A 17295-nucleotide genomic window follows, 5' to 3' on the forward strand; every position below is an offset into this window, starting at 1 on the left:
GAGGCTGAGGCAGGAGAATGGCATCAACCCGGGAGGCGGAGCTTGCAGTGAGCCAAGATCGAGCCACTGCACTCCAGCCTGGGTAACAGAGCAAGACTCCATCTCAAAAAAAAAAAAAAAAAGACAGTATTTGCAAGCCTCATGGTAACCTCAAATCAAAAAACGCATAACAGATACAAAAAAAAGCAAAAAATTAAATCATATGACCAAGGAAAATTATCCTCTCTAAAAGGAAAACAGAGGCCAGGTGTGCTGGCTCACGTGTGTAATCCCAGCACTCTGGGAGGCTGAGGCAGGTGGATCACCTGAAGTCAGGAGTTTGAGATCAGTATGGCCAACATGATTAAACCAAATCTCTATTAAAAATACATAAATTAGCCAGGTGTGGTGGCATGTGCCTGTAGTCCCAGCCACTTGGGAGGCTGAGGCACGAGAATCGCTTGAATCCAGGAGGCAGAGGTTGCAGTGAGCTGAGACTGCACCAGGGCACTCCAGCCTGGGCAACAGAATGAGATTCTGTCTCAAAAATAAATAAATAAATAAATAAATAAATAAATAAATAAGTAAATAAGTAAATAAATAAATAAAATGAAAGAAGGACAGAAAGAAGAGAATACCACAAAACAACCAGAAAACAAGTAACAAAATGGCAGGAGGACATTCTTATCAAGAACAATATTGAATGTAAATGGACTAAACTCTCGAATGAAAAGATATAGAATGGATGAGTGGATGCAAAAGAAGACCCAATGTTTTGTTGCTTACAAGAAACATACTTCACCTACAAATAATAAGAGTCTGGGTCCTGAGACACAGGCAGTCCCACTTCATATGGGAGGGCAGGCTTGTAATCAGTTCCTCTGTCCCTTCCCCAGACCCTTCACAGACACCTGCTGGTCCCTCCCACTTGGCCAAGGAAACACTTGTGGTTAATGAGTCTCAGAAAAGTGATGTGAAAGTGAGAAGTAAAAGTGACAGAGGCTAAAGGATGGGGGGTGGGAGGCAGTCTCACCAGAGGAGACCCCACCACCACCCCCCCCAAGTGGGGAATGAGGAGCACCAAGGACACAGGATACAACTTTTGTTGACACTACACAAATACTCTGCACAAATCTTCAAAAACATCCTTGTCCCCCTGTGTCACCTGCTGAGAGACTTCGTGTTCTGGTCACCTCCTAAACCGGGAGGTGGGGCATAAACAGGGTGGAGTCACAGGGGAAAGAAAACTAGGAAGCCTGGGTTCACACCCAGGTCCCCAGCGATGTCTCCACCACCGCTGCTGCTACCCCTGCTGCTGCTGCTGCTGCCTCTGCTGAACGTGGAGCCTGCTGGGGCCACACTGATCCGGTATGGTGACCCCATTTGCCACCCCCATACCTGGGAGGGATTCTCTGCTTTTTGCCCTTTAAGTCTGGGGCTCCTGGTTCAGTGATTCCCCAACATGGCACCCAGGATCCTTGACTCTTCTTTCTTGGCTTTCCAGATCTCTAAAGTAGGCTCTCACCCCAAGGGCTCTACTCTGACATCTCCTAAGATCAGAGCTCCCTTTTATTTATTTATTTATTTTGAGACAGAGTTTCACTCTTGTTGCCCAGGCTGGAGTGCAATGGCACGATCTTGGCTCACCACAACCTCCACCTCCTGGGTTCAAGCGATTCTCCTGCCTCAGCCTCCCGAGTAGCTGGGATTACAGGCATGTGGCACCACCCTGGCTAATTTTGTATTTTTAGTAGAGATGGGGTTTCTCCATGTTGATCAGGCTAGTCTTGAACTCCCGACCTTAGGTGATCTGCCTGCCTTGGCCTCCCAAAGTGCTGGGATTACAGGCGTGAGCCACCACGCCTGGCTTAGAGCTCCCTTTTTAAAACACCATGCCCAGCTAATTTTGAAATTTTTCGTAAAGAAGAGGGTATCCCTATGTTTAAAATAATTTATGTTTCCCAGGCGTGATCCACCCGCCTCGGCCTCCCAAAGCAATCCTCTCACCTCAGCTTCCCAAAGTGCTGGAATTACAGACATGAACTACCACGTCCAGCCCAGAGCCCTTTTAAGTCCCAGATCCAACACTGAGACTCTTTTTGTTTTTTTTTTTTGGAGACTGAGTTTCACTCTGTTGCCAGGCTGGAGTGCAGTGGCATGGTCTCGGCTCACTGCAACCTCCGTCTCCTGGGTTCAAGTGATTCTCCTGCCTCAGCCTCCCAAGTAGCAGGGATTACAGGCACGCGCCACCATGCCCAGCTAATTTTTGTATTTTTAGCAGAGATGGGGTTTCACCATGTTGGCCAGGCTGGTCTTGAACTCCTGAACTCGTGATCTGCCCGCCTCGGCCTCCTAAAGTGCTGGGATTACAGGCGTGGGCCACCGCACCTGGCCTTCACTGAGACTCTTGAGTGAGGAATCCTCCACTTCTTCTCTGGATATGTTTTTTGGGAGGCCTCTGGCAGATCCCACTCTGAGCTCTAATGACCAGTTATGGGGGTCTCCAGACATGTGACACATTCCTGCCATCTTGAAGACCAAGGCATGTGACATTTAAACTAAGACTCCCCCACATTCACACCCTCTAAATTGTTTAGGCCTCAAGAAGTCTATTTTTTTGTCTGAGCACAATGGCTCACCACTGTCATCTCAGCACTTTGGGAGGCCAAGGTAGAATTGCTTGAGGCTAGGAGTTCAAGACCAGCCTGGGCAACATAGTGAGCTCCCAGTCTCTACAGAAAAAAAAAAAAATCAGCCAGGCATGGTGACAGGTGCCTGTAGTCTTAGCTACTTGGAGGCTGAGGAGGGAGGACCATCTGAACCCAGGGTTTTGAGGCTGCAGTGAGCTATGACTGAGCTACTGTACTCTAGCCTGGGCAACACAGGGAGGTCCTGTCTCAAAAAAAAAAAAAAAGAAGTCCAGTTTTGGGGATCCCACCCAAGAAGTTCTCCCCCTACCTTACCTCTGATGCTTCCCCAATTTCTCCCTTCCCCTCTTCTCTTCTCTTCTCCTTACCCCTTGGAGCTCTTGGTAGGGGGAGGGGCGTATTTTCTAGAAAGGGTTTTCCCCACTTCTCGTTCCTGTGCCTTTCAAAGACTGAGTCATGAGGGGTGAGGGCAAAGGTGTGAGTCAGGGTGTCATGCTCCAAGGAGTGACTAAAATTGGGAACAAAAATATTACTGCAGGCCAGGCGTGGTGGCTCGCACCTGTAATCCCAGCACTTTGGGAGGCCGAGGTGGGTGGATCATGAGGTCAGGAGATCAAGACCATCCTGGCTAACATGGTGAAACCCTGACTCTACTAAAAATACAAAAAAATTAGCCTGGTGTGGTGGTGGGTGCCTGTAGTCCCAGGTACTCAGGAGGCTGAGGCAGGAGAATGGCGTGAACCTGGGAGGTGGAGCTTGCAGTGAGCTGAGATCATGCCACTGCACTCCAGCCTGGGCGACAGCGTGAGACTCCATCTCAAAAAAAAAAAAAAAAATTACTGCATGAGGCCAGGCATGATGGCTCACACCTGTAATCCTAGCACTATGGAAGGCAGAGGGCTGGAGGATGGCTTGAGGCCAAGAGTTCAAGACCAACCTGGCCAACATAGTGAGACCCCATCTCTTTCTACAAAAAAACATTAAATATAAAATTTATTTTAAAAATTACTGTACATTATGTTTGTTAACCAGCTTTTTCTTAAGTTTTTTTTTTTTTTGTAGAGATGGGGGGGTCTCACTATGTTTCCTAGACTGGTCATGAACTCCTGGCCTCAAGTAATCCTCCCACCTCAGTAAGATCTTTGAATAAGTAAGGATTTACAATCTGAAATTCTCCCAGGACTCTGAGAGTATAGATGTTGCTGGTGCAAGGTTCAATGAATTCGTCATTCCCCGTTAATCTGCTTTGCAAACCTAATAAATCACGGACATTTTCCAAGTCAATGCAGAGAACAGTGAGTCTCAGAATGTTGTCTCAAGACCCACAGCATTAGCATGGCCCAGGACCTTGTTAGAAATGCAAATTCTCAAGCCCCATCCCAGATCTACTTAAAAATTAAGAGATCTGAATTTCAACTAGCCCTCTGAGTCTGGGCTTGGCAAACACTGAGCCTGAGGGTCAAATCCTGCCTGCTATTTCCCTTTTACAAATAAGCTAAAGGGAATCTAGGCCAGATGTAGTGGCGCATGCCTGTAACCCCAACACTTTGGGGGGCTGAGGTGGAATTGCTTGGGGCCAAGAATTTGAGACCAGCCTGGGCAACTTAGCAAGAAGTTATCTCTATAAAAAATGAAAAAAAATTAGCTGGGATGTGGTGGCATATGCCTGTGATCCCAACTACTTGGCAGGCTGAGGCAAGATGACCTTTGAGCCTAGGAGTTTGAGACTGCAGGGAGCCACAGTCGTGTCACTGCTCTCCAGCCAGGGCAACAGAGTGAGACCCTGTCTCTAACAAAACTGGAGTCAGCATGCACATTCATTTCCGTAGCATCTGTTGTCTGCAGTTGCTTTCATGCTATCTTGACAGATTTGAATAGTTACCACAGAGACTGTCTGGCCTGCAAAGCCTCTACACAAAGATTTGCCCAACACCACTGCTGTAGGTGATTTTGGGTCATGCTAAAGTTTGAGAATGACTGGTATAGACAGCCACTTCCTCCTTCTTAGAGGTCGAATGGGGTTCCATTCTATGTATGTTCCAAAGCAGAACTAAGCTGTACCCATTGTTGGCCACTGTAACCACCCAGCTGGTTATTTTTGCCTGCTGCCCAGATACAGCCAATTTATCAAGATAAGAAAGTGGCAATAGAGAAAGAGTTTAATTTATGCCGAGCCATTGGCTGAGCAGGAGACCAGAGTTTTATTATTACTCAAATCAGAGGTGGGCATGGCAGCTCATGCCTGTAATCCCAGCACTTTGGGAGGCCAAGGTGGGTGGATCACCTGAGGTTAGGAGTTCAAGACCAGCCTGGCCAACATGATGAAACCCCGTCTCTACTACAAATACAAAAACTAGCCGGGTATGGTGGTGGGTGCCTATAATCCCAGTTACTTAGGAGGCTGAGGGAGGAGAATCACTTGAACCTAGGGGGTGGAGGTTGCAGTGAGCTGAGATCACGCCAATGTACTCCAGCCTGGGTGACAGAGTGAGACTCCATCTCATAAAAAACAAAACGAAAACAACAAATTAGCCTCCCCTAACATTTGGAGGCCAGGGTTTTTCAAGGATAGTTTGTCAGGCCTGGGAATGGGTGCTGCTGATTGGTCAGGGATGTAATCATTCATAGGGGCCAGTCTGCTTCTGGGTGGAATCACAGGACTGGTTGGCAGGTCTGGGTGGCATCACCAGAAATGCAAAAACCCTTAGTCTCAAAAGGCCAATCTTAGGTTCTACAATAGTGATGTAATCTGCAGGAGTAATTGGGGAAGTTGCAAATATTTTGACCTCTGGAATAATGACTGGTAATCATTTATGTCTGCACCTTAGCAGAATTCATGCTCCTCTCATCTTCCTATCCTGGTGGTACTTCATTAGCTTTACCAAGGTGGTTTAGTTTTGGGGATGGACTATTACCGTTTAAACTATAAACTGTCTCCCAAAGTTAGCTTGGCCCAAGCCCAGCAATGACCAAGGGCAGTTTGGAAGTTAAAGGCAAGATGGCGGTTGTTTAGATCAGATCTCTTTCACTGTCCTAATTTTCTCACTTGTAGTTTTTGCAAACGCAGTTCATCATTGGACTGTCTCCAGTTTCCAAAATTAGGCACAGCTTCATAAACACACCTCTGTGCACTCATCCGGTGATCTCCTATAGATTAAATTCTGGGTTGGGTTAAATGGTGGGTACAATTTTCGAGCATTTGATACACATTTGCCAAACCTAATCAACAGTAAGTATTCTCAGTTCTTTGCCAATCTGTATGGTGAAACAAGGTTTCTCACTGTTGTCATTTTTATTTTTTTGATGACTGTTGATGACATCTTTCCATGTATTTAGAATTTATTTGTACTTCTTTTGCAAATTATGTCCTTTGTCCATTTTCCTAATGAGTGTCAAGAACTACGAAGTTAGTTTGTCATAGTTTCATGGCTGCTCATAGAAGACCCAAGACTCCCAAGTCAGAGACAAAGGGCAGTTTATTACTCCCAGCAGTAGTAGTAGCAAGAGTATTAGTATGTGTGCCAGTTTTTTCTTTTTTTTTTTTCTTTTTTGAGACAGGGTCTTGTTCTGTTGCTCAGGCTGGAGTGCAGTGGCATGACTATAGCTCACTGTAACCTTGAATTCCTGGGCCTCCCAAGTAGCTACGACTACAGGCATGTGCCACCAGACCTGGCTTTCTTATTTTTTGTAGAGACAGGGTCTCACTATGTTGTCCAGGCTGGTCTCAAACTCCTGGCCTCAAGCAATCCTCCCACCTCGGCCTCTCATGGTGCTGGGATTACAGGCATGAGCCACCACAGCTGGCCTATTTTTCTGAGCCCGTTTCCACAGGATGAAATGAAGAAGGCCAGATGATACCTGCACATGCACTGTGGTGCATGATATTAATAGAAACTTGAGCATAGGGAGCTTACATCTTTTATAAGGCATCATAAGCCTGCCTTCCCTTTGCTCCAGGAGGAGATGCCATCTCTTCCAAGGCTGTTCACTAAACAAAATCCTTCAAAAGACAAGTCTGGACAAAGGCAGTCAGTGCTCTGCAGACATATGAGAGACTCAAGAAAAACTGTCTCCCAAGACTGGGTTATCTTGTTATTTATTTGTAGAAGCTCTTTGCATATTAGGAATATTAACTCTTAATATACAACTTATAATTATTTCCCCCAGATTTTTTGTCCTCGCCTTTATTTACAGCTTTGTGTGTGTATGTAGAGGGGAAGTACAAGGGTTTAAAATTTATTTATTTTATTTATTTATTTATTTATTTATTTATTTATTTTAGATACCGGGTCTTGCTTTCTTGCCCAGGCTGGAGAGTGCAGTTGCAAGATCATAGCTCACTGTAGCTGTAGCCTTGAAATCCTGAGCTCAACCAATCCTCCCGCTTCAGCCTCCTAAGAAGCTGGGATTATAGGTGTGTGCCACCACACCTGGCTAATTTTTGTATTTTTAGTAGAGACAGGGTTTCACCATGTTGCCCAGGCTGGTCTTGAACTCCTGAGCTCAAGTAATCTGCCTGCTTTTGCCTCCCACAGTGCTGGGATTATAGGCGTGAGCCATGGTGCCTGGCTAACAGGTGTCAATTTTGAGTCACACTTATTAATATTTTCCCCCATGATTTTTGATCCTGCCTTCATGCTTAGAAAAGCTGTCCTCAGGCCACGCAAGGTGGCTCATGCTGTTGCGGCTCAGGCCGAGGCAGGCAGATCACGAGGTAAAGAGATCGAGACCATCCTGGCCAACATGGTGAAACTCTGTCTACAAAAATTAGATGGTGGCGCGTGCCTGTAATCCCAGCTACTCGGGAGGCTGAGGCAGGAGAATCACTTGAACCTGGGAGGCAAAAGTGGCAGTGAGCCGAGACCACACCACTGTGCTCCATCCTGGCGACAGAGCAAGACTCTGTCTCAGCCGGGCACGGTGGCTCACGCCTGTAATCCCAGCACTTTGGAAGACCGAAGTGGGTGGATCACCTGAGGTCAGGAGTTCAAGACCAGCCTGGCCAACATGGTGAAACACCATCTCTACTAAAAATACAAAAATTACCTGGGCATGATGGCGATGCCTGTAAACCCAGCTACTCGGGAGGCTGAGACAGGAGAATCACTTGAACTCGGGAGGCGGAGGTTGCAGTGAGCCGAGATTGAGCCACTGAACTCCAGCCTGGGTGACAGAGTGAGACTCCATCTCAAAAAAAAAAAAAAAAAAAAGCTGTCCTCTTTCCAGAATTAAACATTTTACTTATTTTACTTGCTTCTATGTTTTTTGTTTTTTCGTCTTTTAGACAGAGTTTTGCTCAGGCTGGAGTGCAGTGGCATGATCTCAGCTCACTGCAACCTCCACCTTCCAGGCTCAAATGATCCTCCCACCTCAGCCTCCCAAGTATCTGTGACTAAAGGCTCGTGCCACTGCACCCACCTAATTTTTGTATTTTTTGTAGAGATGGGGTTTTACCATGTTGTCCAGGCTGCTCTCAAACTCCTGGGATCAAGCAATCTGCTTGCCTCAGTCTCCCAAAGTGCTCTTATAATTTTACTTTTCCCATTAAGTGTTTGATATCTCAGATGTATTTTAGTGTAAAGAGTGAAATTAAGGCCAGGCGCAGTGACTCACACCTGTAATCCCGGCACTTTGGGAGGCCGAGGCGGGTGGATCACCTGAGATCAGGAGTTCGAGAGCAACTTGGCCAACATGGTGAAACCCTGTCTCAACTAAAAATACAAAAACTAGCTGGGCATGGTGGTGCATGCCTGTAGTCCCAGCTACTCGGGAGGCTGAGGCAGGAGAATCACTGGAACCCAGGAGGCAGAGGTTGCAAGAATAAAAAAAAGAGTGAAATTAAGATTTGATGCTTACATTTTTCCACAAGGGTGGGGAAATAGTCTCCAACATCATGAACTGAAGCATGCAGGGACCACCATCCGAGGGCTTCTGCAAAGGTTAGATTTCATGTTAGGGTCTTGGGAAACCTTTGAGAATGTCAATTCCCTGGAAATGGCTTATTTTAAGGACTTGGATACCATTGGGAAGGTCTGTTTGGGATGGTTTGTTCCCGTGAAGTCTTTGGGGATATTTGTCATCATGGTTTCTGTGCTAGGGTTTCCCGGAGGTTGTTATTGTAGGGTTTCTGGTAATGACTCCTATTGTAGCACCTTCGAAATGTTGAATTTGTCATCATATTCCATTTGAGTAAGTCTATTTTAGAGGGTCTCCAGGAAGGGCGGCCTCCTAATTCTTATCATCTTCTTACCCTCCAGGATCCCTCTTCGTCGAGTCCACCCTGGACGCAGGGCCCTGAACCTACTGAGGGGATGGGGAAAACCAGCAGAGCTCCCCAAGTTGGGGGCCCCATCCCCTGGGGACAAGCCTGCCTCGGTACCTCTCTCCAAATTGCTGGATGTGAGTCACAGCCCTACACAGCCCCCACTCCTGTGCCCTCGAGCCAAACTCTTCATTGACTGTCTCCTCTTTTGCCTCCTCAGGCCCAGTATTTTGGGGAAATTGGGCTGGGAACGCCACCACAAAACTTCACTGTTGCCTTTGACACTGGCTCCTCCAATCTCTGGGTCCCGTCCAGGAGATGCCACTTCTTCAGTGTGCCCTGCTGTGAGCTTCTATGCGGGAGAATAAGGCTGAATGGGGGGGGGGGGTGAAGGGAGAAGGCGGGGCTGAGCTTCAGCTTCCCAAAGGTTTTTGAGGAACTGTTCTTTTCTGACACCCTCAAAGGTCAGAAGGTTAAAGGGGCAGAAGGCATTCGGAAAGCTCCCCTCCCACAGTGACACCTCTCTGACTTCTGACCTAGGGTTCCACCACCGCTTCAATCCCAATGCCTCCAGCTCCTTCAAGCCCAATGGGACCAAGTTTGCTATTCAATATGGAACCGGGCGGGTAGATGGAATCCTGAGTGAGGACAAGCTGACTGTGAGTGGCCTTTGACTCCAGGAAGCCTCGAGCCTGGGAGAACCCCGTTGTCTAAGATCATCTGGCTTAGGGAGGGGTTTGAGGTGCAGGGGCTTCCCGAGCCGATGGATGGGGCTTCTCAAGGAGGGGGAGGGGTTCCTGGGTGAAGGGATAGGAATTCTCTCAAGTCCAGAGGCAAAGTTTGCTAAGCAGTTGGGGGCTTGGGTCCAGATGTCCCCAGACCTGGGATTCATACTTTGGTTTGGGAGACCTCAGGACATGTGGTTATTGTCCTCCCAAAAGTAACTGGTCACATCTCAATCTACCCCTAGATTGGTGGAATCAAGGGTGCATCAGTGATTTTCGGGGAAGCTCTGTGGGAATCCAGCCTGGTCTTCACTGTTTCCTGCCCAGATGGGATATTGGGCCTCGGTTTTCCCATTCTGGCTGTGGAAGGAGTTCGGCCCCCGCTGGATGTACTGGTGGAGCAGGGGCTACTGGATAAGCCTATCTTCTCCTTTTACCTCAACAGGTAATGGGAAGGGTGCACCTATCTATGAGTCCTATTCCCAAGAAGGAAGTGAGGCCCTCCTTCAGGAAGTCTCTTACTCCATAAAGAAAGTCCCAGTTCAGGCACGGTGGCTCATGCCCATAATCCCAGCAATTTGGGAGGCTGAGGCAGATTGATCGATCACCTGAAGTCAAGAGTTCCAGACCAGCCTGGCTAACATGGTGAAACTCCGTCTCTACTAAAACTATAAAAATTAGCTGGGTGTGGTGGCACATGCCTGTAATCCTAGCTACTTGAGAGGCTGAGGCAGGAGAATTGCTTGAATCCGGGAGGTGGAGGTTGCAGTGAGCCGAGATTGCACCGCTGCTCTCCAGTCTGGGTGACAAAGACTGTCTCAAAAAAAAAAAAAATTCAATCCCACGCTTCATTCAGGAAGTAGCCACCTACCTAACAGAAGAAACACCTCAACCCTATTCATAAGCCCCAGAGCTTAAGTGACAACTTAAGATATACTAAAGAAACTCACCATCCGTTCAATATGCTCAGTTTCAAAATCGAACTAGGAAATTCTATGCCCCACCCAACCAAATACTCAGGAACCTTCTCTTCACCATAAAGCTCAAATCCCATTTGAGAACACTGACCAGAAATCAGGAAATTCCTGATTGAATTCACGAAGCCCCACCCACCTCGTAGGAAGGTCAATCTTATGCTCAGAAGTCCCACCCACCACTCGAGAAGTCTTCACTTTCCCTCCCAGGGCCCATCACACACAGTCCAATGCCCACTCAGTTACCCTGACATCTAACCCACTCAAGAAGTTCCACCAGCTCTCGGTAGATCCCACTAATTTACATCTTCCAGGAAGTTTCCATCCCTGTTCCCATCACTCTCAGCCAGCTCAGGAAGTCTAACACCTTTCTAGATACCACAATTCAGAAAGTCTCTGCATCTTCCCAGGAAGCCACCCCACTCCTGTACACCTTCGAGCCAATTCTGAGACTCCACTGGTCTGCTTGGTTACTATGATATTCAGCTCAGGAATTTCCCCCAAAAGCTCTACCTTCCACAGCCAAATGAAGTCTCCTCTCCACTTCAGGAAGTATCCATCATCCTAAAGTCCTAACTTCCATCAAGAAAAGCACCATTTCCTTTCATTTCTTGTTTCCAGTCCCAACATCTAGGCCCTGCCTGCATTCCACTGCCCCAGCTAGAACCCCAAAAATGACTCAATTGGCAGGAAGTCCCATCCCTGGCCATTCCTAGGGCTGGCGGGGGAGGGCCGGTGACACTGACCTTGACACTCTGCCCCTGCAGGGACCCTGAAGTGGCTGATGGAGGAGAGCTGGTCCTGGGGGGCTCAGACCCGGCACACTACATCCCACCCCTCACCTTCGTGCCAGTCACAGTCCCTGCCTACTGGCAGATCCACATGGAGCGGTGAGGGACTTGGTCTCCTGGGTCTGGAGCTGGAGGCTGGGGGCCTGGACTCCTAGGACCCTGCCTCTAATGACTGCCTCCTTCCCTCTCAGTGTGAAGGTGGGCTCAGGGCTGACTCTCTGTGCCCGAGGCTGTGCTGCCATCCTGGATACAGGCACACCTGTCATCATAGGACCCACTGAGGAGATCCGGGCCCTGCATGCAGCCATTGGGGGAATCCCCTTGCTGGCTGGGGAGGTGAGGTCCCAGTCTCTGGTGGGTGTGTCCTGGGGAAGATGATGGCAATTCGATGGTGAACACTGGGGCCTGAGGATGGGAAGCAGGTAGCTAGAGCGTATCCAGGACAGAGGGGGCTGGGCTTCTTAAGTGACATGCTGGAGAGTGGTGGGAGGAAGCAAAGATACTTCCCAAGTTTCTATGCTAAGTGGCTCAGTGGATGGTGAAGTAGGGGTGGGAGTGGTGGGGGGTTGGGGGAGATGATAATGCAGTTTTGCTTGGGACTAGGTGAGAGGAGCCTAGGCAACAGGGCTGTCCACACACGGTGCTGAAGTATGAACATTACTCCATGGCCCTGGGGAGCCACGGACGGGATTTGAGCAAAGCAGGAATCTCCCATCTTCACTTGTTCCTCTCCTCCCCCAGTACCTCATCCGGTGCTCAGAAATCCCAAAGCTCCCCGCAGTCTCACTCCTCATTGGGGGGGTCTGGTTTAATCTCACGGCCCAGGATTACGTCATCCAGGTAGGTGTCCGTCATAATGACGCCACAGTGACGTAATATGACTGGAGTTGAGAGGGTGGAGCTGGGAGTTAGACATCACTAGGGCTGGAAGGGGCCATAGAAACATTTCTTGTCCCCGGAGTTGGGGGCGGAGAGAGCACGGACTCCCAGGGAAATGGTGGTTCCTGCGGCCTGGACACCCAGTTGCTGCCTTGTCGCCTTGCAGTTTGCTCAGGGTGACTTCCGCCTCTGCTTGTCCGGCTTCCGGGCCTTGGACATCGCTTCGCCTCCAGTACCTGTGTGGATCCTCGGCGACGTTTTTTTGGGGGCGTATGTGGCTGTCTTCGACCGCGGTGACATGAAGAGCGGCGCACGAGTGGGCCTGGCGCGCGCCCGCCCTCGCGGAGCGGACCTGGGAAGGCGCGAGACGGCGCAGGCGCAGTACCGCGGGTGACGCCCAGGTGATGCGCATGCGCAACGGATAGCAGAGCTAGCGCTACTCAGTAAAAATCCAGTGTTTTCATTGAACGAACCTGCCTAGGTTGCTTCTTTTCAGAGCGTACTTTTTGAAGAGAAAACTTTGTGCATGGACCCACGGAGTTGAGGAAGAGAGGGAGGCGAAGGGTATCACCCCTCTTCTCCAGGGAGTACCCTTGTGTGGGGTCTTGTACTACGAGTCCCATGAAGCCCCTCGCCTACGCTGCCTTTCGTCAAAGGCTCCCGGCTCCGTGGAGCATCACGGTCGTTGTTGTCCACGCCGTGGTCACGCCCTGACGGGGGCGGGCGCAGCCACAACATGCGTGGGAGGCGACAGGTCGCGACGGCAGCGACAGGTGGCAGTTGGGGGGGTCGCTGTAATTGGTAAGGGTTTACCAGTTCCTGTTCTAAGGGGCGGGAATACCCTTCCCTCGGACCTCATCTCCTGTTTCTCCTCCCTCCCTTGGGATTCCAGGACCCCGGGGTCCGCCATAAAGGCGGAGCTTGAAGCCCCTGAGTTGGGGGAGCGGTGCTGCCCCTCCTCCGGCGGTGATGTCACTCCCCCCTCCGCAGCCTCTTGCTGCCCAGAGCTGCCGGGGCTGGGTCACCCCTCCCCCCATCTCGAGCCCTGGATTCCCCCATCCCCGCCTCGCCTCGACTTGGGGTGAGTACGGGGGAGGGGGCGAAGGCTCAGGGTCCGGGGGCGGTAAGACAGCCCGAATCCTAGTTTTGGAGACGGGGGACTTGGGATCCAGGAACCCAAAGATTATAGCGGAGAGATTCCCTCGACTCTGGGCTTTTGGGGGCCAAGGTATTTGGAGCGTTTTAGGGGACGAAGGATCGTAGGCAGAGTCCTCACATTTTCAGCTTTGGTGTCCAGAGACCAAGGCTCCGAATGGAACCGGGTGGGAATGGGGACAGAGGAACAAGGAAGGGGTCCTAGAAGTCAGGGAGGGGAAGACCCTTCCCCAATTCCAGGGCCTGGGGTAATGGGGGAGGGAGGGTTGTCAGGGGACGCCGAGGATGAGGTAGATGGGAGTTGGAGCTTTCAGGAATTTTGTGCCTTGAGGGCCTGGGAACGGATGGATTGGGAGGAGCAGGGGTGGGGAAAGGAACTGAAAACGTAGATAGACGTTGGCCTCTCCCCTCCTGGTGTCCCTAGTCATGAGTCGAGTCTACTTCCTCCTGGTCTGTGAACATAGCTGAGTGTCCAGTATTTGGAGCCCTCATGAGGCTTCCAGAAGCCCCCACCTCTCTAATGGGTGGGTGGAGACTCCAGGCTCACAAATCCTCCCATAGACCCTGGTGGGGTCTGTGGAGGGCCATGAGGGAGTGCTGGCATTCAAGTTTCCCAGGGCCTGATGGAGTGTGGATCAGCTTGCTACTCCCGGCCCGCTGCCTCTTCCCCTCCCATGGCCTCTAATCCTGAGTCGAATCCTGAGTCGCATCGCACATTCCTCCTTATTCCAGCCCCTTTTCCCCACAGCCCCCACCTCCTCCCACACTTCTGACCTCTGCAAAAAAACGCTGATTTAGCCACTTGATACCGTGCCTGGCTGCTGTCAAAAGCAGAAGGGAAAAGCAGGGTTGAGGGGGGAGTGTGGAGGAGGATGGTGACCGAGGTCCTTACCTAGCCCATAGTGCCTACCCAGCCCTTGCTCCTGCTTCCACCACCCCACCCCCAATTGCCCAGGAGCCTCATCCAGCCCCAGACCAGTCTCTCACCTCAGGATTCACTGCTTCTGCCTGGGGGTGCACCAGAATTCGGGGAAGGCGTAGGAAGTACCTATGTCTTTTCTGTGCCCTCTTAAGATTCCATCAGAAGCTGAAGGACATGATGGATTGGGTGCAATGGAGAGCCCTGAGTCTGGGGAGTGAGGGCAACGACCTTCCTGGGCTGTAGGACAGGCCCCACTTCTGCACCTCTCTCTGCAGTGACGCAGTCCCAGCCAGGACGGGGGTTAGCGAGGGCGATGGGGGGTCTGAGAGAAAGGAACGGAGACCCAGAGAGGGGGACAGGGCCCCCAGGAAGTGGAGACAGAGACCTAGAAAGAGAGAGACCCAGAAGAAGGTGAAACATAGCAGGAATAGAGACCCAGGGAGGGGACATAGAGAAAGTGAAGAGGCAGAAACTTAGAGGGAGAGGGAGAAGAATAGAGAGCTAGCAAGAGAAAGAGCAGAGACAGAGGAGGAAAAGAGACGGAAGAGGGGGAAATACACCAGAGATGGGGAGAAGAAGGGGGAGAAGAAGGGGGAGAAGAAGGGGGAGGGGAAAGAGGTTGTCAGAGAGCAAGGAGGAGACAGACTCAGATGAAAGGGCAGAGACCCAGAGAGGAGGCAGGACAGAGCGGGTTGCGGGGAGGGAGTAGAGAACAGGGACACAAGACCCAGGGAGTGGGGTACAGAGCCCCAGACGGAGGCACACTCCTGATAAAATGGTACAGAAACCAAGAGAAAGAGACTCAGGGGAGCTGGGGTGGGGGGCGGGGACTGAGACACCGGGGAGGAGAGACTGAGGCCTAGAGAGAAGAGGAGCAAAGACTCAGAAGGAGGGGGACAGAATCAGAAACCCAGGAGAGCAGATTTACAAACGAGGGGTCGGAGACTCAGAGGGGTGGGAACAGAGACGGCGGCACAAATACTCAAGAAGGGAGAAAAAGAGACGCCAAGAAACCCAGAAATGGGAGCGGGGCGTGGGATGGGGTAGGGAGGCGACACGAACCAGCCGCCGCACCTGCAGCGGGAAGCGGCGGGCCAGAAACTGTGCTGCCCGAGGGCGCCCGCAGCCCCCTGACCCGCCCCCTTCGCTCCCGCAGGCGCCGCCTCCTCCCTCCGCAGCCCCAGCCGCAGCCGCTGGCCCCGCCCCAGCCCCCTGAGCCTGCGCTCTGCCTCTCGGAGCCTAGGGCCCGCTCCGAGGCGGTCCCCTTTTTCTGGCCCCGCCCCTCACTCTCCATTCTTCCCCAGAACCCCACCTGTCAGACTCCTAGCCCACCCCATTTTTTATCGGTCCTGCCTATTGCCTCAGTCTAGACGGTGCTTCCTGGCGCTTTGGCCTCTCCCCTCTCCCGTCCTCTCTGCCTCCTTGCGTGCACCCTCCTCACCAGCCCTCATCTACCCTGGGTCCTCCAATCTGCAGTCCGCCGCGGTGTAGCCTTCGTTAGAAGTTCTCGCCTCGCCCTTTGAGGACCCTGTGACCTTTAGGCAGTGCCCTGTCCCAGGTCTTCTGATCCCCAAGACTCCCCGTTCCAGGTCCCTCCCCTCCATCCAGCCCAGTAGCTTTGTACTCTTTGTAATCTCATTGTTCCCCTAGGACCCACCTCTCCCGTTCCTCTACCCTCCCTTAGCCCTGCCCTGCCCTCGCCTACCCTGGTTGCTTTCAAGCCCCTCATAGCCCCGCTCCTCCCTTAGTCACTCTTTCCTACCGCCCATTCAAGACGTTTTCTTTTTCTTTTATTTATTTATTTATTTTTTGACACAGAGTCTCGCTCTGTCGCCCAGGCTGGAGTGGAGTGGTGCGATCTCTACTCATTGTAACCTCTGCTTCCCAGGTTCAAGCGATTCTTCTGCTAAAACTCCCGAGTAGCTGGGACTACAGGCACCCACCACCACGCCCGACTAATTTTTGTATTTTTAGTAGAGGCGGGGTTTCACCATTTTGGCCAGGCTGGTCTCGAACTCCTGACCTCAAATGATCCACCCACCTCAGCCTCGCAAAGTGCTGACATTACAGGCGTGAGCCCTGCCTCCAGACGTTTTCTATTTGTCGACCCCACTCACCTTCCTCAGTACCACTCATCCATCCGGACACTCATTCTCTGAGCCCAGCCCCGACTAACCAGGCCCACCTTGGAGCCTCAGCCCCGCCCCCTCCTTACTCTCCCCCTTTCTTAGGCCTATCCAGACCCTCTCGAGTTTCCACGCCTCTCTCAGGTCTCTACGCCTTCTCACCGAGTCTAAGTCTTTGTTCTTCTCGTGTCCCCTTTCAGTCCAGCCTGTTTCCCTTGCGCGGGAAAGTCCTCCATCTCTAGTTCCCGCCCCAGTGCAGTCTCATCTGAACTGTTTCTAGTTTCTGCGGCCCTGTCTCTTCCAAGCAGTGCTCCTCCCCACCAGGTCCTGCCTAGCGGTGTTTTAGGTGAGGGCGTGCGATCTCTTTTGTTTCTCTCCGCCCCTTTCCCAGCCCAATCAGGACGGCCTCTCTCATGGTGGCCCCGCCCCCCCAGGCCAGTCGGGCTTCTTTAAATAGCTTGGACGTGTCCGCTCCTCCCTCTACCCCGCCCGCACTTTTTTCAGTTCAATAAGGTCTCTCTCTCTCGTATCTAGCCCCGCCTTCCCCTAGCTACCAGTGCTGCCGAACACAATTAGTAGTAACCGGTCCCGCCTCCTTTGACGCCCCGCCCCGCCCCTCCGCCCTGCTCTCTTAGAAAGAGCCAATCGCTGCGTCTCATTGGCGGCCCCGCCTCGTCCAGCTGGGTCGCGTTACAGTGCCCGCCCCACTCCTCCCGGCCACAGCCCCACCCCACCTCCCCCAGGCCAATCAGTTTGGTTCCTCTCCCCTGAGCCACGCCCCCGCTACCTCGCTCCTCCTCCCACCCAATCCCGTCTGTCTCTCCCCCTGCGTCC

General features: G+C 51.5%; 2 protein-coding genes across 2 annotated transcripts; both read left to right on the forward strand.

Moving 5' to 3' along the window:
• Positions 1-971: 971 nt before the first annotated feature.
• On the forward strand, positions 972-12726 carry LOC129459622 (napsin-A-like). Its single transcript, XM_055236572.2, has 9 exons — positions 972-1347; positions 8885-9026; positions 9110-9233; positions 9430-9548; positions 9860-10059; positions 11356-11478; positions 11571-11715; positions 12121-12219; positions 12425-12726. Exons 1-9 carry the CDS (start codon positions 1262-1264, stop codon positions 12650-12652), a joined length of 1266 nt encoding a protein of 421 aa, XP_055092547.1. The 5' UTR covers positions 972-1261; the 3' UTR covers positions 12653-12726.
• A 312-nt stretch (positions 12727-13038) lies between these two features.
• LOC134732267 (mitogen-activated protein kinase kinase kinase 11-like) lies at positions 13039-17269 on the forward strand. Its single transcript, XM_063615692.1, has 2 exons — positions 13039-13339; positions 15492-17269. Exons 1-2 carry the CDS (start codon positions 13228-13230, stop codon positions 15824-15826), a joined length of 447 nt encoding a protein of 148 aa, XP_063471762.1. The 5' UTR covers positions 13039-13227; the 3' UTR covers positions 15827-17269.
• The last annotated feature ends 26 nt before the right edge of the window (positions 17270-17295 follow it).

This window comes from Symphalangus syndactylus, chromosome 13 (genome assembly GCF_028878055.3).
Source record: "Symphalangus syndactylus isolate Jambi chromosome 13, NHGRI_mSymSyn1-v2.1_pri, whole genome shotgun sequence".
NCBI lineage: Eukaryota > Metazoa > Chordata > Mammalia > Primates > Hylobatidae > Symphalangus > Symphalangus syndactylus.